The 24,233-nt window shown below is 51.1% G+C and overlaps 1 protein-coding gene across 1 annotated transcript in view; it reads right to left on the bottom strand.

Moving 5' to 3' along the window:
• Window positions 1–24,233, bottom strand: part of ACO2 (aconitase 2) — a 66,206-nt gene that overhangs the window by 11,133 nt on the left and 30,840 nt on the right. Inside the window, exons 2-6 of the mRNA XM_030915314.1 lie at window positions 17,428–17,564; window positions 8,720–8,978; window positions 4,205–4,297; window positions 416–574; window positions 34–184 (exon numbers count right to left, since the gene is read on the bottom strand). Of these exons, the coding sequence (XP_030771174.1) occupies window positions 34–184; window positions 416–574; window positions 4,205–4,297; window positions 8,720–8,978; window positions 17,428–17,564 (799 nt within the window). The remainder of the gene's footprint in view (window positions 1–33; window positions 185–415; window positions 575–4,204; window positions 4,298–8,719; window positions 8,979–17,427; window positions 17,565–24,233) is intronic.

The raw sequence follows: 24,233 nt of genomic DNA, 5'->3' as shown, positions 1-24,233 counted from the left end.
GTAGGGGCCACGCCGCCTGGCCGCCTTCCTCACCAGTGCAGGAGATGGAGTCTACACCAGGCCCGTGGTATTCCACGATGGCACCTGTGCCACCTTTCACCGTGAGGATGCCTGCCACCTTCAGGATCACATCTTTGGGTGAGGTCCAACCAGAGAGGGAGCCTGTCAGCTTCACGCCAATCACCTGGACAGGATGGGGTGAGGCGGCTGTCAGAGGCCCTGTGTGCCTGTGCCAGCCACAAAGTCAGGATGGGCCTGCTGCCATTCCCATTGCTGCTTACTGGTCTCTGCCTCCCTCCCAGAAGATTCGAGTTTGACTTGTTCCCTTTTTCCTCCTGGGTCCCATCGTCTCCTGTTCATCCCCACCAACCACCGCCCTGAAGCCAGCCCAGAATGAGTCCCTCCCCACCCTCACCTTGGGACACTTCAGCTCCCAGGGGATCCCAGCCATGACATCCACAGCATCGGCACCCCCAACTCCAATGCAGATGCCCCCCAGGCCGCCACCATTGGGGGTGTGGGAGTCAGTGCCAATCAGAAGAACCCCAGGGTATGCATAGTTTTCCAGAATAATCTGAAAAATAATCCAAGATGTTAATATTTAGAAACCCTCAGCCAAGTATGGAGATGAGGCCCAAAAGGGGTCTACAAAACGGCCCCATTGACCCTGGGCCTCCCAACCACGGCCAGCCACTCTCCCAGGATAGAACTGGTGGAAGCAGCCCCGTTTAATCCAGACGGTCTCCAGGGTGGCCAAGAAGAGTCAGAGCCTTGGGAGACAGGCGGCCTGGGCTCTTGAGTAGCTCTGATAGTTCCTGCTATATGGCTTGGGCCTTTGAATGCTGTCCCATGCCTCAGTTTCCTCATTTGTAGCATAGTAACCAAACACCCACACCACCATGACCCCAGGATGTGACAAGAACCAGAGAAACTGTCCTGTGATGGGCCCAGGCCTGGCCTCATCCTGGGTGTGGAGAGTCCCCACCTGGCTTCTCATCGGGGTGAGCGATTCTTCCAGGAGCTGGCTCCAGCCCCACAAGATCCCTGAGGAAGAAGTCCTGGGGCCCCAATGGGTACACAAAGCTATTAATTTTTCCTCAACTGAAAAGAATAGGTGATGCCTCGTCCACTTCAGCATCTAGAGGTGGCTCTGAGAACCCCTGTGACTTGCTCAAGGGACAACGCCACCCTGTCTCATCACCTGTCCCATTTCACAGTACTCCCTTCACTGAGGCGCTCCTCCCAGCTGGGGGGAGCACTTCCCCCAAAACATTTGATAAGAAAGGCAGCAGAGGTATAGGGTCAACACCCGAGTGTGGCCCAGGCATCCAGGCACCTCTGAGGCACCAGCGCCCTGAAGCTGCAGAACACTGCCGGGCAAGCCCTGAGCCAGGCATCCTGTGCGGGGGTCTGAGGTCTGGCCCCACCACGTACTAGTTGTTGTGGGACCTTGGACAAGTCACTTCACCTCTCCGAGCTCAGCTTCCCTATCAAAAAATAGCTAACAATCGTGCTCACATCATTGCATCACTGATGACTGGATGAGATCCTGTCCATGAGGCATGGAATAGTGCCTGGGGGAGGCGACATTTTTATTTATTGTTTTGCAGCAAAAGCCTTCACCTGAGGTTCTGCCGCTCATCTGTCAGATGGAGTTAGTGCCCCACCCATGGATGTGGGGAAGAACACATAAGATGAGAGGTCTGAGAGGCTCTGTGAACTCTCAGGACCCACCAGTGCTCCCAGACATCTTACAGAAACCCCAGGGCCTCTGCCTCAGGCCAAGATCTGCCCAGCAGACTCTAAGGTGCAAAGGGTCTTGTCTCTTGGGGATGCAGAGGGAAGGCCTGGCTGCGAAGAACTGCTGCTGCCATGCACAAGGATTTAAGACTAGTACATCCCTAAAGAGCCTCAACGTTGTAAAAGCCGCATCCATGAAGGCTGGGCACACAGAATTCGGGGCGTCTACACCGTGTAGACACATGTGGTCCACATCCGGGGGAGAGGTCAGGCAGACATGAGGACTGCAGAAGGTGTCACAATGACGCTGGCCGTGACAGTGAGCTCCCCAGTCTGTGGCTGGGAAGAAGGACTAATGCCTAGAACTACACCTGGAAATTCAGCCATGCATCCACACAACACACATGTACATTAAGGACCTATTCTGTACTGACCTGGTCCCAAACCCAGAGCTAGAGAGGAATAAGTAAGCCACAGTCCCTGTCACCACAGAGCACAAGATCCAGTGCAGAAAGCACTTGGCACATGCTGGGAACATAATGTGAAGAGATCCCACAGAGGATCCCACTGGAAGCCACTGTGCCAGGCACGGGAAGGGCCGGGGAGGCTCCACAGAGGAACCAGAAAACTGTGACGTGGAGGAAGGTCTGCGGGCCACGCAGGGCCAGAGCACTCCTCGGAGGGAAAGGGGTTCAGGTTTGGGTTGGACCTAGTGGACTGAGGCTGCTGATGACATGACATCAAGGCGGGAAGAAAAGTAAAGCTGCAAAGGACTCCCATGGCCCCTGGGCATTTTCTTTTTAAAGAAACAAACACATGAGGCTGTATACTTAGCTAGCCGGTGGCAGGTGTGAGCTGCCATCACTCATGGCTCCAAACTTTGGCCCAGGAGCTGCCATAAAGGTCTGGGCGGCCGGGCGCGGTGGCTCAAGCCTGTAATCCCAGCACTTTGGGAGTCCGAGACGGGCGGATCACGAGGTCAGGAGATCGAGACCATCCTGGCTAACACAGTGAAACCCCCATCTCTACTAAAAAACACAAAAAACTAGCTGGGCGAGGTGGCGGGCGCCTGTAGTCCCAGCTACTCGGGAGGCTGAGGCAGGAGAATGGCGTAAACCCGGGAGGCGGAGCTTGCAGTGAGCCGAGATCCGGCCACTGCACTCCAGCCTGGGCGACAGAGCGAGACTCCGTCTCAAAAAAAAAATAAAAAAAAAGGTCTGGGCATTTGTACTGAAGTAGAAAGGGAGACACCTGCATTGCAGCGCCCTTCCTAACAGAAAGCCAAGGCTGGGTCTGCCTGACTCCCTAACCCTGCTGCAGAGAGGGGCTTTCTAGTCCCCACAGGCCGCTGCAAATGGCCATTCCCAGGTAGCCCCTTCCTGGCAAGAGTGACGGTTGGGCAGGGCAGAGAAGTGATCCCCTGCTGGCTCTGGTTTCAGAGCAGGGCAGTGCTGGGGGCCCATGCGGGGTCAGATTACAGCCTGCTCAGCACACCCTGAGGAGGCCCGGACAGTGAGGTCTGCGATGAGGTGGGGGGAAGGGTCACTTTGCAAAGGTGCGAAGAGGCAGGTTTCATACATCCAGGGTGGATGTAAATGAACACAAACCAGGTCAGTGGTCTGTAACAGTGCCCTTGGAAGAAAGGGAAGCACCTGCCTCCCCAGGATATACATGTTCACACTTGTACTTCCAGAGATGAAACTGTCCACCAAAAGAAGACCCATCCTTGGGACACCTCAGCAGAGTCCCTGGCTGACACGGCCACATGACCTATAGTACCTCCACCCTACAGAACACCATGAGGGAGCCAAAAAGAATCCGAGGAGCGCGCCACGTGCAGAAGCAGAAAGAGCTCTGGGGGTGAGGAAGGTGGCAGAGCAGCACAGTGACATGGGGCACTAGCTCCAGGCCAGCCCTCCTGCCCACAGGTCCTGGCTCCACAGTTAGCCAGCTAGCTGTCCCTCTGTGCCTCAGCTGCCTCCTCTGTAGGGTGTGGATAGTAAAAGCACCTACCTCACAGGGCATGGCGAATATCTTTCTTTCAAGTGCTCAGCCTAGTACCTGACACACTGTATGGGTTCATCAAATGTCAGCGATGCATGCCACAAGGGGTGACACTTGTGAAAAAAAACAAAATAATACCATGTTCTGTATGAGAGTTTATGGGTATACAGATGCTTGAATACAAGCCCAGAAGACAATGTGGAAAGAAACATGTCGCACTTAACATGCTGGTTACCTGGGTGGTTAGGAGGGATTATTTTAACTTCTCACCCAGAAAATGAGAACGTATAATGACATAATGAAAATCAGTTTCAAAACAAAGAAGGAAGACCATAAGAACTGATGGAGATGTCATCCAGTTCCCCTCAGCCCCCCTGGGCCTCGAACCCCCTGCCCCCATAGGCCTGGAACATACTCTCTGGCTTGGGCTCTTGGGACAGCAGGCTGAGCCCAGCTTTACCTGGTGAATGATTCCAGATCCAGGCTTCCAGAAGCCCACGCCATATTTGGCACCTGCAGTTGCCAGGAAATTATAAACTTCCTGATTGATGTCCTATTGAAACAAATCAATAATCGGGTGTTAGCAACATGGTTTGTGTCCAGGTGACCCTCACCAATCCCTCCCCACCCCACTAGCCTCCCTTCTGACTCTGAAATGCTGGCACTGGAGACAGGCCCTCTCTTAGAGACCTTCTAAAAATAATTTCAAAGAGCTTAGATGTTGGCCCACTCTCCACTAGCAGTGCCAGAGAGAAAGACAGGGGAGCAGAGATGGAGCCCCAGTTCTGTGACACCTGGCCAGGGTGGTGGGTCTGGAACAAGTCCCTGCCCTGGTCTGGGTCGCAGTTTCCTTATCTGGAGAAGGGACTGGTCTAAATAATTGCCAAGAGTCCCTGTGGCACTCAAGTCCCCAGCTGAGGCCAGCAGTGCAGAGGCAGGCCCTGGCCTAGGCACGGTGGCCGGGCATGGTGGCTCACGCCTGTAATCCCAACACTTTGGGAGGCTGAGGCAGGTAGATCACTTGAGGTCAGGAGTTCAAGACCAGCCTGGGCAACATGGCAAAACCCTCTCTCTACTAAAAATACAAAAATTAGCCGGGTGTGATAGCGCACACCTGTAATTCCAATTACTTGGGAGGCTGAGGCACGAGAATTGGTTGAACCTGGGAGACAAAGGGTGCAGTGAGCCAAGATCGTGCCACTGCACTCCAGCCTAGGAGACAGCGAGACTCTGTCTCAAAAAATAAAAATAAAAATAAAATAAATAAAAATTAGCCGTGCACCTGTGGTCCCAGCTACCTGGGGGCTGAGGCAGGAGGATCACTTGAGCCCAGGAGTTAAAAGGCTGCAATGAGCCGAGATTGCACCACTATACTCCCGCCTGAGTGACAGGGCAAAACCTTGTCTCAAAAAAACAAAACAGGCCAGGCGCGGTGGCTCATGCCTGTAATCCCAGCACTCTGGGAAGCCGAGGCAGGCGGATCACGAGGTCAGGAGATCGAGACCATCCTGGCTAACACAGTGAAACCCCGTCTCTACTAAAAAATGCAAAAAATTGCCGGGCGCGGTGGCTCAAGCCTGTAATCCCAGCACTTTGGGAGGCCGAGACGGGCGGATCACGAGGTCAGGAGATCGAGACCATCCTGGCTAACCCAGTGAAACCCCGTCTCTACTAAAAAATACAAAAAACTAGCCGGGCGAGGTGGCGGGCGCCTGTGGTCCCAGCTACTCGGGAGGCTGAGGCAGGAGAATGGCATAAACCCGGGAGGCGGAGCTTGCAGTGAGCTGAGATCCGCCCACTGCACTCCAGCCTGGGCGACAGAGCAAGACTCTGTCTCCAAAAAAAAAAAAAAAAAAAAAATTAGCTGGGCATAGTGGTGGGCGCCTGTAGTCCCAGCTACTCGGGAGGCTGAGGCAGCAGAATAATGTCAACCCGGGAGGCGGAGCTTGCAGTGAGCCGAGATCTCGCCACTGCACTCCAGCCTGGGGCGACAGAGTGAGACTCTCTCACAAATAAAACAAAACAAAACAAAACAAAACAAAAACCTCCGAGGCTTTTTTTGAAATAACTTGCTGGAGATCCCAGACTTAGGCAACACCTGAGCGAGCCCCCTGGACTGGGGTCTGGCTGTCAGAAGTGCTGAATTCTTGCTAATGTGTTTGATGGGCCCAAATGGAAGGCTGTCGAATGGACCACTGTTCTGAAAAGGAGGTTTCAGCAAAAGGAAATGATGACACGGGCTGTAGCCATCTTGCCTGTAATCCGAAGGAAGCTTCCTTGGGGGACAGGAAGGGCCCACTGCACGGCAGATGTGAGGCCAGGATTTATCTGGAAGACATGGGAGGTCCCTGGACAAGTGAGACTGACCCCAGTGACAAAAGGGTGGGACTCTAGTGGACTCTACCGAGCCTCAAAGGCGGAACTAGGAAATGGGACCTGCCAGCCTCTGGCATGGGAGAGCCATGCTTCTGAGAAGGGACCCCAGCCAGCGCCCTCAGACCCTTGATAAGATACACTCAAACCACACACCCCTTCCCTGAAACTCCAGACCAGTGTGCGTCCTCTGAAGGCCCACTGGGCTCCCCCAGATAAGAGAATGGCAAAGAACGTGGGTTTCCAGAGCAGTCTCTTTCCAATTAATAATTAATACACTGGCTTTTTCATTTACAAATCAGTCACTTATGAAATTGGTATCCAGGACAGGAGGCTGTGGTTGTGTCTGGGCACATGTGCCTATACGTCTGTGCTGAGTGTGAGGAAGGGGTGTGGGAGGACCCCAGACTGGTGCCAGAGTCTCGGCCTGGACTCAGCCTGGATCCCTCTCTGGTTCTGTTACCTTAAACAGGTCACTGCCTCTCTGAGCCCTAGCCAGAGGGACACTTTACAAATACATGCAAAGATGACCATATTCTAGGCCAGGTGTGGTGGCTCACACCTGTAATCCCAGCACTTTGGTAGGCCGAGGTGGGTGGATCACCTGAGGTCAGGAGTTTGAAACCAGCCTGGCCAACATGGTGAAACCCTGTCTCTACTAAAAATATGAAAATTAGCTGGGTATGGTGGTGGGTGCCTGTAATTCCAGCTACTCGGGAAGCTAAGGCATGAGAATCGCTTGAACCCAGGAGGCAGAGGTTATAGTGAGCTGAGACTGCAGTGAGCCGAGATTGCGTCACTGCACTCCAATCTGGGGGTAGAGCAAGACTCTGTCTCAAAAAAAAGAGACCATACTCTTTCCCTGCTTAAACCATTCTAGGACTCTGAGGATGGTGACCACAGCCCTTCCAAGAGCCCTCAAGTCCCTGGCTGCCCCTCCCCACCTCACACCACCCGCTCTTCCAAACGCAGAAAGCTCCTGCACTACAGTCCCCCTCTCACTGCCACAAAAGAATCAAGTTCCTTCCTGCCCCAGGGCCTTTGCAAATGCTGTTCTTTCTAGCATGTTCTTGCTCCAGTCAATGCAACTCATATGTTCAGTCCTCAGGTTATCTGTCACATCCTCAAAGAAGCTATCTCTTTCCCCCAACATCTAAATTAGACCTCTTTTTTACACTGACCAAGTCCTGCACTTTCCCTTCCTAACACATACCCAGATCTGCAGTTACCTACCTCGGCCACTGTTTAGCATCCACCCCTCCAAGCAGATCCCTGAAGGCAGGGCCCCTGCCTGACTTGAACACACTGAACCTCAGTACCTAGCCCAGTGCCTGGCACATGAAGAATGTTCAATTTGTTGAATGCATGAGGGAATGAGCTCTGAATCCTATGACCGTGAATCTCATCTCCAGAAGGTTGACTCTGAGCCCATAAAGCAAGCAGAGGACCAGCCCCTGAAGGCAGTGGCCCTGCTATGGGAGCTGTCCCCAGGGCTGAAGAGGACCCACGTTCCTGGCCATGTGCAGCTCCCGGCACTGTGGGAGCTCCTGTAACATTACCCCCACCAGTGTTGCTGCTAATGTGGAAACCGCCAGCCAGCAGGCAGGACTGTCCTTTCAGCTGAGTGGAAAGAGCCACTGTGGAGCCAGGATACATACCAGGGGGCCAGGGTAGAAGAGAGGGCCTGAGTGAGAGCGCCGCCCTGAGTGTTTCCCATGGGTCTGGGAGGCTTTGAGCCATGGTGACCCCGGGAGCCAGAGCACTTTCAATCGCATGCCCACAGGCCGCAGCTCTGCCAGCATTCAGCTCCTGCCAACGCCCCTCCCCGTGAGGGGGTTCACTCCCACTGCAGGGGTTGGAGAGTGCAGAGGCCCAGAGCTGGGAGAGAGTGGCCTGCTGTTGCCAAGAGTAGGCTGCCACAAAGAGTAGACTCCCACAAGCTGAGCCTGGGGGAAGGAGCAGGAACTCGATTTCATAGAAGGGTAGGGAAAAGCCTTCGGCGTGGCATACAGCCACCCCCATGTAGTTAAGCGAAACTCACAGAAGAACGGTCCCCAAAGGAGGTTCCTCAGTGAGAGAGCACCAGAGTGGGAGCCAAGATCAGCGCTGAGCCCTAATCGTGCCCTCATGTAGTTACAGAACTCAAGTATGGTGCCACTGCCGCCTCAAATGTACAAATAGTGACCCTAGCAGGCCTACTTCCTGGACAGGGTCCTCGGAGGGTCAGAGGAGAGCGGGAGTGGGTGCAGATGGGATGCTGGCAAACTGTGCTAAGATGCGCCCCGCACGGCTCAGGCAGACAGGGCCCCTTCCAGAGCACCTGGCAGGATTTAATCATCTTCCAACAGGACAGAAAAAGGACCTGTAGTGTGGGAAAGTCAAGGATGATTTTTACTTTCTTTGGGCTTCCTCTGTATTTTTTAACACAATGAGCAAGTGGTAGTTTTAGAAAGAGTAAAAAGTAAACTCAAGTTTTAAAAGCAGACCAATCCAAAGAACTGTGAGAATGCGCAGGCAATGCCCTGGTTTACTCCAGCGTGAGAGTGAGGCCTCTCGCCCAGTCTTGCCCACTTGCCTGCCCCCAAGGCTACCTTCCACTCACCTTGGCCCGGCGCAGGTCTTTCTCGCCCCCGAGCTGGGCCTCAATCAGATGGTCACAGTGGATGGTGGACGGCACGGCCACCTTGGGCAGCCCACTGCTGATGAACTGCAGCATGGCCATCTGGGCCGTCGCATCCTGCATGGCCACACGGTCCGGCCGCAGCCGCAGGTACGACTTGCCCCGCTCGATTTCCTGGCCGGCGGGGTCATCCAGGTGTCCATACACGATCTTCTCCGAGAGGGTCAGCGGCCGGTTCAACCTGGTGGGAGAAGAGCAAAAGGTGACCTGGTGCCGCCGCACGGCCTCCTCCCGCCCTGCCTCTCGCTCTCGGTCCACGTGGCAACCTCAACAGTGGCCAGGGTCAGGGAGCCTGAACTCAGGACCTCACGTTCCACTTGGGTGGGGACTGCTGGGTCCTGCTCAGTGCGCCACCTCCTCACCTCCTGCAGCACCTGGCACTTGTTAGGTGCTCCACAATTACTTGATGAGTAAGTGAAGGACATCACAGGAGGGCAGCGCTGGTTCTTTTCAAAGGATCCTGGCTTTCCCAGCATAGTAACTGCTATTATCTACTAAGTCCCCGTAACATGCATATCTCATCATTCTTGCCATTTAACAAACCAAGAAGAAATAGGCTCAGCAGAGTGACCAAGTTCACAGATATATTTCGCTACTTCCCTCTGTGCCCTCAGCCCCACTAAGGCGCAGGGAATCAGGACCAGCATCCCCTTTACCTGTCCCCCCTGTCCACCATCCCCAACCCTCCACACCTCAGGCCTGGGATGCCTGGCTACCCAACTATGACACTAAAGCTTTGCCCATTAGCTCTGGACATAGACAGGAGTAATCTGTCAGTTTTCAAGAACAGAGACCCGGTCACTGCCACCAGCCTCTCATTGCTCCTCCTCTTCCTAGACCCCATTTCCCCGGAGACTCTACCCCCCGCTCCTCTTCAGAGCCCAAATGGCAATCCAAACCTGCCCTGGGGTCCAGTCCTATCAGGACTCAACCGTATTCTCCCGCCAAGCCTCCCACCTGTCTTGACTGAGCTCAGTGCAGGTCCACTCTCCCTACCAGGCTCAACGTTCCCGCTGACTCCTGGCTGCACCCACACAACAAATCAGCCACCCTGCCTGCCACAACAGCCCCTGTCGGACCTCACGCTCTGCCCCCCAGAATTCTCAAAGCCTAGGCCAAGCTTGAGACTTCCTTCCTAGGGAGGAGCAGAGTTTGACCCACACCCAACAGTCTCTGTCCTATTGTTTGAGGCCCAGAAAAAAGTTTCAGACTGGGAGTCAGAAACTCTGAGTTTAACCCTGACCTGGGGCCTGGTGTGGTGGCTCACGCCTGTAATCTTAGCACTTTGGGAGACCAAAGCAGGAGGATCACTTGAGGCCAGTTCAAGATCAGCCTGGGCAACAGAGTGATACCTCATCTCTATAAAAAATAGAATGAGGCTAGGCGCGGTGGCTCACGCCTGTAATCCCAGCACTTTGGGAGGCCGAGGTGGGTGGATCACGAGGTCAGGAGATTGAGACCATCCTGGCTAACACAGTAAAACCCCGTCTCTACTAAAAATACAAAAAAATAGCCAGGTGTGGTGGCGGGCGCCTGTAGTCCCAGCTACTTGGGAGGCTGAGGCAGGAGAATGGTGTGAACCCGGGAGGCGGAGCTTGCAGTGAGCCGAGATCACGCCACTGCACTCCAGCCTGGGCGACAAAGCAAGACTCTGTCTCAAAAAAAAAAAGGAGCCAGGCGGGGTGATGCGTGCTTCACCAGGTCCCAGCTATGCAGGAGGCTGAGGCGGGAGGATCACTTAAGCCCAGGAGATCAAGGCAGCAGTGAGCCATGATCACACCACTGCACTCCAGCTTGAGCAACAGAGCGAGATGCTGTCTCTAATAAAAACAAACAAAAAAGCTCAAACCTGACCTATTACTGAAGCCGCTATTTAACAAGATAAGAAACTGCTGTCATCCGTGAGCTCAGCCAGCCCATCTCTAAAGTCCAGGGCTTGCGCTGGGATGAGATAACAGCTTGCACTTCCATAGCGCTTCATTTTTAAACCACTTGATTGAGGTATAATTGGCATATAATAAACTGCATATTTAAGGTACACAATTTGCTAAGTTTTGACACTGTATACACCTGTAAAAACCAGCACCACAATCAAGATACGGACCATATCCATCTCTCCTTCAAGTTTCCCCAGCCGTTGGTAACTCCCTCCCACCCCTTTGTCACCGATGGGCTTTCTGTCACTAGAGACCAGCGTTATCATAGAATTTACTCTCAGCTCAGCATTATCCTAAGCATTTTCATGTATAAAACTCATTTTATCCTCACAGCACAGATGAGGAAGCTGCAGCACAGACAGAGTAGCTTTGCTCCAGACCGCGAAGTCAGCGAGGGGCACAGCTGGACCACGAGGAGGCAGCAGTGTGGCCCTACAGCTGTGCTCCTGACACTAATCTACATGGTCTCTCCACACCTGGAACCTGGAACCAGGCCGGCACATGGTGAAATGTTCCATTTTCATTATTATTATTATTTTGAGACAAGGTCTTGCTCTGTCACCCAGGCTGGAGTGTAGTGGCACAATTGTAGCTCACTGCAGCCTAAACCTTTCAGGCTCAAGCGATCCTCCCACCTCAGCCTCTGAGTAACTGGGATTACAGGCACGTACCACCACACTGGCTAATTTTATTTATTTATTTATTTTGTTTTAGTAGAAATGGGCTCTCATTATATTGACCAGGCTGGTCTTGAACTCCTAGGCTCAAGTGATCTTCCCGAAGAGCTGGAATTACAGGTGTGAGCCGCCTCGTCCTTTCTCATTTATCGTTATTGTTATCATCAATATGCATGCTGAGAAGGCAGAGAAACTTCCTTTTGCAAGCTAGGTTCCAGTCCCTCACCCCCAAGTTTACCCAACCTCTTCAAAGTAAGAGTTTCCGGCTGGGTGTGGTGGCTCACGACCAGCATCGTAGCACTTTGGGAGGCCGAGGCGGACGGATCACTTGAATCCAGGAGTTTGAGACTAGCCTGGGCAACATGGCAAAACTCCACCTCTACAAAAAATATAAAAAGAAGCCAGGCATGGTGGCATGTGCCTATAGTCCCAGATACTTCGAAGGCTGAGGTGGGTGAATGGATTGACCCCAGAAGGTCAAGGCTGCAGTGAGCCATATCGAACCACTGCACTCCAGCCTGGGTAACAGAGCAAGACCCTACCTCAAAAAAAAAAAAAAAAAAAAAAATCCCTAAGGTGCTGGATCTGCTGGCAACAGCAGACCGACTGGTGATTCTGAGCATCTCTACGAATAAAAATAGCACTAGCCTGAGGTACGGCCTGCGCCGATTGCGGCGGCACCGCCAAAACTGGTGTACAGGCAATGACTCACTGCAGGCAGCACAGCCCCTCCTTCTGGGCCCCGAGGGAGACAACAAATAGCACATGGGCTTAAAAACCCAAGACCTTGGAAGCAAATGATTGAAGCTATATTAAAAAGCTCAATGATGCTGAAGTTTTAGGATGGGTTCATCACTGAATGTCCCTGAGGATTAACTAAGGATGACAAAATGGGTCTTCATGTCCATCTGTCCCTCTGCTCTCCAGATGAACAGATCCAGTTCTCAAGAACACACTTAGACTCCTTCTGTCAGCGACACAAAGTAGAAGAAGAGTCCCCCAGCAAGTCCCCTGGCCTTCTAAAAAATTCTTAGAATTTGTTTTTTCTATTTTTATTTTTTCAGCCAGAGTCTCTTCCTCTGTCACCAGAGACACCACTCTGGCTGGAGTGCTGTGGCGTGGTCTCAGCTCACTGCAACATCCACCTCCTGGGTTCAAGTGATTCTCCTGCCTCAGCCTGCCGAGTAGCTGGGATTACAGGCGCTCGCCACCATGCCCGACTAATTTTTTTGTATTTTTAGTAGACACGGGGTTTCACCATGTTGGCAAGGCTGGTCTCAAACTCCTGGCCTCAAATGATCCACCTGCCTCAGCTTCCCAAAGTGCTGGGATTACAGGCGTGGGCCACCACGCCCGGCTAGAATATAATTCTTTTTAGCATAGCCTCACCTCTGCCCTCTTTCTCTGTGTCAGGGTTTCGCAGCCAGGGCACCGTGAAGCTGTCTGGGCCGGAGGATTCTTTTGTCATGGGGCTGCCCTGTGTGCTGCAGGATGCTTGGTAGTATTCCTGGTTACCCATTGGGTAACAGTAAGCTCCAACCCCAGCCAAGTTATGACAACCAAAAACATCTCTAGACATCACCAAATGGGCCCTAGGGGACAAAATTGACCACCCTCCACCTTGTTGAGACCTGCTCTGTGGCAACAATGAAAACAGAGAACAGGCCGGGCGTGGTGGCTCACACCTGTCATCCCAGCACTTTGGGAGGCTGAGGCAGGTGGATCACAAGGTCAGGAGATTGAAACCATCCTGGCTAACATGGTGAAACCCCATTTCTACTAAAAATACAAAAATCAGCCAGACATGGTGGCAGGGGCCTGCAATCCCAGCTACTCGGGAGGCTGAAGCAGGAGAATCACTTGAACCCGGGAGGCAGAGGTTGCACTGAGCCGAGATCACACCACTGCAGTCCAGCCTGGGCAATAGAGCAAGACTTCGTTTCAAACGAACAAAAAAAAGAAAACAGAGAACAATCCTCATCTGTACTAATCTGGAAAATGTTAAAAGTTATTGGACTTAAAAAAAAAAAAACGAAAATGAAAAAAAAAGTTATTGGACTTTTCTGATTAAGCAAGGTTGGAAAAAAAATAAGCAAAGGAAAAACGTTGTAGTTGTCGATTTTAATGATAAAATTAAAACCTAAAAAACTCCCAGTGCCTTAAAGAGTATTTTGTTGTTGGCCGGGCGCGGTGGCTCAAGCCTGTAATCCCAGCACTTTGGGAGGCCGAGACGGGCGGATCACAAGGTCAGGAGATCGAGACCATCCTGGCTAACACTGTGAAACCCCGTCTCTACTAAAAAAATACAAAAAACTAGCCGGGCGAGGTGGCGGGCGCCTGTAGTCCCAGCTACTCGGGAGGCTGAGGCAGGAGAATGGCGTCAACCCGGGAGGCGGAGCTTGCAGTGAGCTGAGATCCGGCCACTGCACTCCAGCCCGGGTGACAGAGCGAGACTCCGTCTCAAAAAAAAAAAAAAAAAAAAAAAAAAAAAAGAGTATTTTGTTGTTGTTATTAATTGTTTAATGCAAAAACTAAATGGTGAATAATATTCTTCTGTCAAGTTATCGCAAAGCAAACCTCTTGCTGGGCACAGTGGCTCAGGCCTGTAATCCCAACACTTTGGGAGGCCAAAGGCAGGAGGATCACTTGCGCCCAGGAGTTCAAGACCAGCTTGGGCAACCCCATCTTCTAAATTTTTTTTTTTTTAATAAATTAAAAAAACAAAAAAGGGCCGGGCACGGTGGCTCACGCCTGTAATCCCAGCACTTTGGGAGGCCGAGGTGGACGAATCACGAGGTCAGGAGATCGAGACCATCTTGGCTAACACAGTGAAACCCCGTCTCTACTAAAAATGCAAAAAATTAGCCAGGCGTGGTGGCAGGTGCCTGTAGTCCTAGCTACTCCTTACTCGGGAGGCTGAGGCAGGAGAATGGCATGAACCCAGGAGACGGAGTTTGCAGTGAGCTGAGATCACGCGACTGCACTCCAGCCTGGGGGTGACAGAGTAAGACTCTGTCTCAAAACAACAAAAAAAATGCCAGGCGCAGTGGCTCACGCCTATAATCTCAGCACTTTGGGAGGCCGAGGCAGGTGGATCACCTGAAGTCAGGAGTTCAAGACCAGCCTGGTCAACATGGTGAAACCCCATCTTTACTAAAAATACAAAAATTAGCTGGGCATGGGGACGCACACCTGTAAGCCCAGCTACTCGGGAGGCTGAGGCAGGACAATCGCCTGAGTCCAGGAGGTGGAGGTTGCAGTGAGCCGAGATTATGCGACTGCACTCCAGTGTGGGTGACAGAGTGAGACTCAGTCTAAAACAAAAACCAACAAAAACAACAACAAAGCAAATCTCTATGACAGCTCTCCTTCACACCAAATGAAAGCAAGGTGGAAGTGTTTTACAGACTAAAGAAAAATCTATCATTTTTCCACTGAGCAGCGGTCTGAAAGCTCCAAGAATAAATACAAGGTCCTATATTGACGGGGACCGTGGTTCTTCGTCCTGACTGCACTCTGGGACCTGCTGGGGAACCAGCCAGTACTTCTCACGTTTTGACGGGCACACAAGTCCCCTGGTGATCCTGTCAAATGGCTGGTTCTGATTCAGTGGGTCTGAAGTGGGGTCTAAGATGCTGGAATTCTAACAAGCTCCTAGGTGATGCCAATGCTGCTGGCCCATATACCACATTTTGAATAGCAATGCCTAGACTGCTTGAATCAGAATTGCTGGGAGTGGGGCTCAGGTGTCCATCATTTTTAAAGCTTCCTAGGTGATTCTAACATGGAGCCCAGAAGAAACCCACAAGAACAAGCCCTGGGAGGCACTGGAGTGAGAGACACAGGCTTGAGTGTGGGGTCAGTCATTCAATACAGGTATGGCCTTAGGGTATTTCCCCAGTCTGACCTTCAATTTTGTTACCTACAAAATGGTGGGGGGCAGAGATGGAGAGTAACAACCCACAGGGGTTGTTGAGAACAGAAATAATGTGTGTCAAGTACCTAGGCCAGACTGGACAACGAAGTGGGTTCTTCCGTCATAGCCATCCTTGACAAACAATGAATAGGTCTTTTACTATAATTAGATGATGCTGTGTTGGAGGCTGTTGGAGATCCAGATTAAGGAAGTCCCTACTCTTAAAACTGAAGTGGGGATACCAGTAGATAGAAAGCAAAGTGGCATGAGAAAGGGAGTATGGGGTAGTGGTTAGAGCACTGGGGGATACAAAGACAAGACACCATCACTCATGCACCATGTGGCTGTGGGCAGCTTCCTTCTCCAGCTGAGCCTCAGCTGCCCAATGGGTAAACTCAGATTTGTTCTCTCCCAGGATCACCACTGTCAGTATCAAAGAAGCCACCAGGCAGGCAAGGGCACAGCCCTCTCTGCAGTTGTTCAAGTTCCAATCAATCAAAGCAAACCTCTATGACAGCTCCCCTTCACGGCTGATGAAGAGCAAGGTGGGAGTGTGGGAGTGTGGGCTGGTGTGCATTGCCAGCCCCGACTCCTCATCCTTTGTGGTACCTTATTCATCCTTTTGGTGGCAGCATCTAGCCCAGGACCTGGCACACAGGACTGCAGGGTAGAGCTGACTGCCATTTTACCAAGTGAGAAAAATGAGGCCCAGAAAAAAGACATGCTCAAGATCTCACCTTAGGCCAGGCACCATGGCTCACGCCTGTAATCCCAGCACTTTGGGAGGCCACAGTGAGAGAACAGTTTGAGCCCAGGAATTTGAGATCAGTGGCAATATGGCGATATCCCATCTTGACAAAAAAATAAAAAAACTAGGTGAGCATGGTGGCTCACACCTGTGGTCCCGGGTACTCAGGAGGCTGAGGTGGGAGGATCACTCAAAACCAGGAGGTTGAGGTTGCAGTGAGCTGTGATCATGCCACCACACTCCAGTGTGGGCAAAAGAGTGAGACCCTGTCTCAAAAAAAAAAAAAAAAAGTCCCAGCTGGGTGCAGTGGCTCACACTTGTAATCCCACCACTTTGGGAAGCTGAGGCAGGTGGATCACCTGAGGTCAGGAGTTTGAGACCAGCCTGGCCAACATGATGAAACCCTATCTCTACAAAAGTACAAAAAATTAGCCAGGTATGGTGGTGCGTCCCTGTAGTCCCAGCTACTCGGGAGGCTGAGGCATGAAAATTGCTGGAACCTGGGAGGCAGAGGTTGCAGTGAGCCAAGATTGCACCACTGTACTCTAGCCTGGACCAGAGTGAGACTCTGTCTCAAAAAATAAAATAACATAAAACATAAAATAGTAAAATAAAATAAAATAAAATAAAATACACCAGGTGCAGTGGCTTACGTCTATAATCCCAGGACTTTGGGAGGCCGAGGCGGGCAGATTGCTTGAGCTCAGGAATTTGAGACCAGCCTGGGAACATGGCAAAACCCCATCTCTACTAAAAATACAAAAATTAGCCGGGTGTGGTGGCAGGTGTCTATAATTGCAGCTACTCAGGAAGCTGAGGCACAAGAATCATTCCAACCTGGGAGGCAGAGGTTGCAGTAAGCCAAGATCGCACCACTGCACTCCAGTCTGGGCAACAGGGAGAGACTGCCTCAAAAAAATAAAAAAGGTCCCATCTTAATTTATCTTCTGGGTCTCAGACCTCAGCTCTCCTCTGTGCCTGTGCACTGAAGAGGAAATAGATGATTCTCCACGCACTGGCCCTGGTGGCTTCCAGAGGGCAGGCTGAGGGTCAGCAGCCTGCCCTGAAAAGGTTGGGAGGTTCAGGTTATAGCACCAAAGTGTCCCTGAGACCTGGCTATGGTTCACATCTAGAGGGTTCTCGATAACACAGATTAGCCCTTGGCAGAGAGGGCAGAAGTTACACCACTGATGTGGAATGCCTTTCCTCAGCAGAAACCTTTGCACCCTGAATACCTTGGCCCTGCCACCATCACCAACCATCCTTCACGAAACACCTCTTCGCTACCTGACAGGGGCAGGCAGCAGACACAGTGTGCTTGAGTAGTCACCACCTCCCATGTGCAGCCTTACCGTTTGCGAACAATGTTAATATTCTTCTCTAGCAGGTCATAGTGGATGTACTCGTTGGGCTCAAAGTGGCTCATCGCCACCTTGGCTCGTTGGCACAGGACTGAGGCCACATGGTACTGCCGCACACCCAGAGCTTTCTGCAAGAAGAAACATGACAGCCATTGTCAATGGAGCACTTAGGAGAGTCCATCCCTGAGGGCAGCTCAGTATGGTGAAAAAAATCCAGGAATTAAAGTGTCAAGAGCTGTTCAGTAACTGCAGCCTCAGCTTCCTCATCTGCAGCACAGGGGATGACAAAGCAGCCACAAGGAACACAGCCTGGGGTAGGAACAAAGTGCAAGGGATTTACAGGCAAAAATCGCTGGGATCAAAGTCAACTTCTACCATGTAAGGTATATCAACATAAGAAAAGCCCTCATTGTCTAAAACCCAGAGGAGATAGAAAATAGGGATGTACCCAGCTCTGGTGATCACACAGGGGTCTGGGAAGGTTAAATGAGACCGTGAAGTGAAAGTGCTCATTAAGCTGGAAAACACTACCCAAACCGGAGCTATTAGTCTACCTGCACTATAAGCTTCTTGAGGGCTGAGATCAAGCCTTATTTATCTTACTCATCTCTATGTCTGGACTACCTGGCACATACTGGAGATCCAACAAACATCTGTGGGTCAGAGGGAGGAATGAATGAGGAAAATCCTGCACATGGGCTTTGGATGTTTCCTCATCCTTTCAAAAGGTGGTGCCTAATTCCCCTCCCACCTTTTTTTTTTTTGAGAGGGAGTCTCACTCTGTGGTACAGGCAGGAGTGCAGTGGTGGGGTCTCAGCTCACTGAAACCACCACCTCCTGGGTTCAAGCTTCAGCTTCTCCTGCCTCAGCTTCCCAGTAGCTGGGATTACAGGCATGCGCCACCATGCCCAGGGCTAATTTTTGTATTTTTAGTAGAGACAGAGTTTCAACATGTTGGCCAGGCTGGTCTTGAACTCCTGAAGTGATCCATCCGCCTCGGCCTCCGAAAGTGCTGGGATTACAGGCATGAGCCACCATGCCCAACCATTACCCTCCCTTTGACTGTATGACAGACTTAATTCTACTTTATAGAATGTGACAAGTGATGCTATGGGACTTCGAGACTAGGTCATAAAAAGAACAGCTTCTGCCTGGCTTGCTCGCTCTCTTGGATTGCTCTAGGGCAAGACAGTCCCCATGTTGTTAAGCAATCCTGGGAGAGGCCCACCAAGACAGGAACAGTGGCCTCTTGCCTATAACCAGCACCACCTTGCCAGGTGTGGGTAAGCCACCTTGCAAGCGAATGCTCCAGCCCCGGTTCAACCTGTCAGATGGCTAGCCCCAGCTGACATCTTCATTGCAACTTCTGGAGAGTCCCCAAGCCAGAACCACCCAGCCAAGCCACTCCCAAATTCCTGGCCCACAGAAATATGAGATAAATGCTTGTTGTTTTAAGCTTTTAAGTTTGGGGGCAATTTGTTACACAGCAATAAATGAATTTTTTTTTTTTTTTTTTTTTTGAGACGGAGTCTCGCTCTGTCGCCCAGGCTGGAGCGCAGTGGCCGGATTTCAGCTCACTGCAAGCTCCGCCTCCCGGGTTTACGCCATTCTCCTGCCTCAGCCTCCCGAGTAGCTGGGACTACAGGCGCCCACCACCTCGCCTGGCTAGTTTTTTGTATTTTTTTAGTAGAGACGGGGTTTCACCGTGTTAGCCAGGATGGTCTCGATCTCCTGACCTCGTGATCTGTCCGTCTCGGCCTCCCAAAGTGCTGGGATTACAGGCTTGAGCCACCGCGCCCGGCCTATAAATGAATGATTGTTATGGTGGGATCTGTATTAGTTAATTTTTTTTTTTTTTTAAGAGACAGTGTCTTGTTCTGTTGCCCAGGCTGGAGTGCAGGGGCAAGATCATACTTCCCTGCAGTCTGAAACTCCTGAGCTCAAATGATCCTCCCACCTTAGCTTCCTCAGTAGCTGGGACTACAGGCACACACTACTACACCCAATTAATTAATTAATTAATTAACTTATTTTTTTTTTTTTTTGAGGCGGAGTCTCGCTCTGTCGCCCGGTCTGGAGTGCAGTGGCCAGATCTCAGCTCACTGCAAGCTCCGCCTCCCGAGTTTACGCCATTCTCCTGCCTCAGCCTCCCGAGTAGCTGGGACTACAGGCGCCCGCCACTTCGCCCGGCTAGTTTTTGTATTTTTAGTAGAGACGGGGTTTCACCGTGTTAGCCAGGATGGTCTCGATCTCCTGACCTCGTGATCCGCCCGTCTCGGCCTCCCAAAGTGCTGGGATTACAGGCTTGAGCCACCGCGCCCGGCCTTAATTAACTTATTTTTGAGACGGAGTCTTGCTCTGTCGCCAGGCTGGAATGCAGTGGCGCGACCTCGGCTCACTGCAACCTCCACCTCCTGGGTTCAAGCACTTCTCCTGCCTCAGCATCCTGAGTAGCTGGGACTACAGGCGTCCACCACCACGTCCAGATAATTTTTGTATTTTTAGTAGAGACAGGGTTTCATCATGTTGGCCAGGATGGTCTCGATCTCTTAAACTCATGATCTGCCCGCCTTGGCCTCCCAATGTTTTTTTTTTTTTTTTTTTTTTTTAAGTGAGTCTAACTCTGTTGCCCAGGTTGAAGTGCAATGGCATGATCTTGGCTCACTGCAACCTCCGTCTCCCGGGTTCAAGCAGTTCTCCTGTCTCAGCCTCCCAAGTAACTGGGACTACAGGGGCACGCCACCACACTTTGCTAATTTTTGTATTTTTAGTAGAGGTAGGGTTTCTTTTTTTTTTTTTTTTTGAGACGGAGTCTCGCTCTGTGGCCCAGGCTGGAGTGCAGTGGCCAGATCTCAGCTCACTGCAAGCTCCTCCTGCCGGGTTCACGCCATTCTCCTGGCTCAGCCTCCGGAGTAGCTGGGACTACAGGCGCCCGCCACCTCGCCCGGCTAGTTTTTTTGTATTTTTTTGTAGAGACGGGGTTTCACCGTGTTAGCCAGGATGGTCTCGATCTCCTGACCTCGTGATCAGCCCGTCTCGGCCTCCCAAAGTGCTGGGATTACAGGCTTGAGCCACCGCGCCCGGCCAGTAGAGGTAGGGTTTCTACATATTGGTCAGGCTGGTCTTGAACTCCTGACCTCAGGTGATAAACCTGACTCAGTCTCCCAAAGTGCTAGGATTACAGGCGTGAGCCACCGCACCCACCCTAACTCTTTTATTTTTATTTTTTTGTAGCAACAGGGTCTCATTACATTGCCCAGGCTGATCTCAAACTCCTGGCCTTAAGCGATCTTCTTGCCTCAGCCTCCCAAAGCAGAGATTACAGGCATGAGCCACTGTACCCGACCTGTATTAGTTAATTTTAAACTATGAATAATAACCTTCAAGGGTACCTTGTTACCAGAGAAGAATAAATGCATCCAAAGAAATGATAGCAAGAGGCCGGGTGCAGTGGCTCACACCTGTAATCCCAGCCCTTTGGGAGGCCAAGGTAGGCGGATTTCCTGAGGTCAGGAATTTGAAACCAGTCTGTTCAACGTGGTGAAACACCGTCTCTACTAAAAACACAAAAATTAGCCGGGCGTGGTGGCAGGCACCTATAATCCCTGCTGCTTAGGAGGCTGAGGCAGGAGAATCATTTGAACCCGGGGGCAGAGGTTGCAGTGAGCCAAGATCACCCCACTTCACTCCAGCCTAGGTGACAGAGGGAAACTCCGTCTCAAAAAAGAAAAAAAAGAAAAGAAAAAAAAGGAAGGAAAGAAGGAACGAAGGAAGGAAGGAAGGAAGGGAGGGAGGGAGGGAGGGAGGGAGGGAGGGAAGGAAGGGAAGGAAAAGAAAAAAGAAAAGAAAAGAAAAGAAAAGAAAAAAGAAAAGAAAAGAAAGAAAGAAATGACAGCAAGAAGGGAAGAGCTGCTTACTTTCTAGGTGGTTGGTGTTCCTCGTCATACCCTGGGTAAGGGAAGAGGCAAAGCTGAAACCACTGCCCCAGGCTCCCTTCTTTATGTCACTCGGATATATAATTCAAACGCTGTCAACCTCAGCACCTGAACCCAGTATGTACCCAGAGCAGCCATTCCCTGAGTCACCCAGCAGTGAGAATAGGCCACATTCTGAAACAGCACCCCCGACCATCACCCATTCTAACCTGTCTATGGCAGGGGCGACATCCCCAGTCCAGACTTCACATCCATTTGCCCCCAAGCTCAAACCTGACTGATGGCTCCTCACTGCCTGCCTTACTGGGTAGGTGCAAAGAACCCACCAATGACATGACGTCAAAGGACCTTCCACAGTGCATGTGCATGGAAAGAAGGTAGTACATTTCTGCTGCAGTGATAAACACTATCCCTGTGACACAGGGAGGAGCCCAGTGCATGGGGTGGATGGAGGAGCAGAGCCCTGGGTTTCAGGATGGCCCCACAACTTACCGATCCTGGACAATTTAACCTCTCCAAGCAATCGTTTTTTCACACAGCTATTGTGAGGATCTGGAGAGATTATATAGAGTACTGAGTACGTTTCCATGATTATTACCCTGTGCATTCCTAAGTGTACACACAGCTACCCCTACCACGTTCTTCACACAAATGAGAAACCATACAAGTTGTTCTGCAACTCATCTTTTTCTTTTTCTTTTTTTTTTGAGACGGGGTCTTGCTCTCATCACCCAGGCTGGAGTGTAGTGGCATCATCTCAGCTCACGGCAACCTCTGCCTCCCAGGTTCAAGCAATTCTCCTGCCTCAGCCTCCCAAGTAGTGGGCACTACAGGCATGCACTACCATGCCCGGTTAATTTTTGTACTTTTTTGGCGGAAATGGGGTTTCCCCACATTGCCCAGGCTGGTCTCAAAACTCCTGACCTCAAATGATCCACCCACCTTGGCCTCCCAGAGTGCTGGGATTACAGGTGTGAGCCACCACGCCCGGCCTGCAACTCATCTTTTTCATTTACTAACAAATCTCAGACATCTTTCCAATGTGAAATTACCAATCTGTTTCTTTATTTTTACAAATTAATTGCCCTAAGTTTCAGTTTCCTTAGAAATAAAAACAACTGTAACAATACCTTTATTGCCTGGTGCAGCAGGCAAGACAATGCACTGTAATCTTATCTACGGTACCAGGACAAGGCAAAGCTCCAATTCCCACAGCCAGGGCACAGTTAAGCTAACTACAGACTATATCTCAATACCTACAAATAGGCTTCAGAAATAATGCTGGGCCAGGAGCAGTGGCTGATGCCTGTAATCCTAGCACTTTAGGACACAGGAAGGTTGCTTGAGACCAGGAATTCAAGACCAATCTGGCCAACATAGTAAGAGCTGTCAAGGACAAAATAGGCCAGGCACAGTGGCTCACACCTGTAATCCCAACACTTTGGGAGGCTGAGGCAGGAGGATCAATTGAGCCCAGGAGTTCAAGACTAGCCTAGGCAAGACAGCAAGACCTCGTCTCTACAAAATAAAACAAAATATAAATTAGCTGAGCGTGGTGGCACACACCTATAGTCCCAGCTGCTCAAGAGGCAGGAGATCACTTGAGCCCATGAGTTCCAGACTACAGTGAGCTATGATCTCGCCACTGCACTCCAGCCTGGGCAACAGAGCAAGACCTTGTCTCAAAACAAAAAACAAAACAAAACAAGCTGGGCACAGTGACTCACGCCTATAATTCCAGCACTTTAAGAGGTTGAGGTGGGTGGATCACCTGAAGTCAGGAGTTTGAGACCAGCCTGGCCAACACTGTAAAACCCCATCTCTATTACAAATACAAAAATTAGCAGGGTGTGGTGGCAGGCACCTGTAATCCCAGCTACTCAGGAGTCTGAGGCAGGAAAATCGCTTGAATCCAGGAGGCAGAGGTTGCAGTGAGCTGAGATCCCACCATTGCACTCCAGCTGGAGACAGAGTGAGACTCCATTTCAAAAAACAAAAAGGACAAAATCATATGTTGATACAGAATATAGCATGGTGTGGTGGCTCACGCCTGTAATCCCAGCACTTTGGGAGGCCGAGGCAGGCGGATCACTTGAGGTCAGGAGTTTGAGACCAGCCTGACCAACGTGGTGAAACCCATCTCTACTAAAAATACATTAGTGTACGTCCGTAATCCCAGCTACTCAGGAGGCTGAGGCAGGAGAATCGCTTGAACCCGGGAGATGGAGGTTGCAGTGAGCCGAGATTGTGCCATTGCACTCCAGCCTAGGCAACAAGAGTGAAACTCTGCCTAAAAAAAAAAGATACAAAATACAACTTTCGGGTAAAGAAAGACTATGATGTGTCTAATATGAGACAAGCATGGTGTGACGCACCTGGAATATATTACATGGTCTAATCTTCACAGCCACCCAGTGAAGCGGCTCCTATGATTATCCTATTTTCCCAGTTGGGAAACAGACGCATGAAGGATGAATGACAAGACTATACTGTAGGAAGCAGGATCCAAATCCAGCCTGACTGACCCATGTGCCTGCTGCTGCCCCAGGCAAGTCATTTAGCTCCTTAAACCTTCGTGCTTAATGGAGATACACTTCACAGTGTTAAACACAAATGAAATCAGCTACACATTTCACCCTTAATCACCCTGTCGTTCTGCTTTCCAACTATGTGAAAGTGTTCTCAACATCCAGTGCTGTCCAAGAGGACTTCCTGCCCCGATGAACAGGTTCTAGATCTGTGCTGTCTGGCATGATCTCAGCTCACTGCAACCTGTGTCTTCAGGGTTCAAGCAATTCTCTTGTCTCCACCTCCTGAGTAGCTAATTTTTGTATTTTTAGTAGAGACAAGGTTTTGCCATGT

This window comes from Rhinopithecus roxellana, chromosome 13, assembly GCF_007565055.1.
Source record: "Rhinopithecus roxellana isolate Shanxi Qingling chromosome 13, ASM756505v1, whole genome shotgun sequence".
In the NCBI taxonomy this organism is placed as follows: domain Eukaryota; kingdom Metazoa; phylum Chordata; class Mammalia; order Primates; family Cercopithecidae; genus Rhinopithecus; species Rhinopithecus roxellana.
Note: the sequence above shows the minus strand (reverse complement) of the source record. Positions and strands in the feature narration are given on the sequence as shown.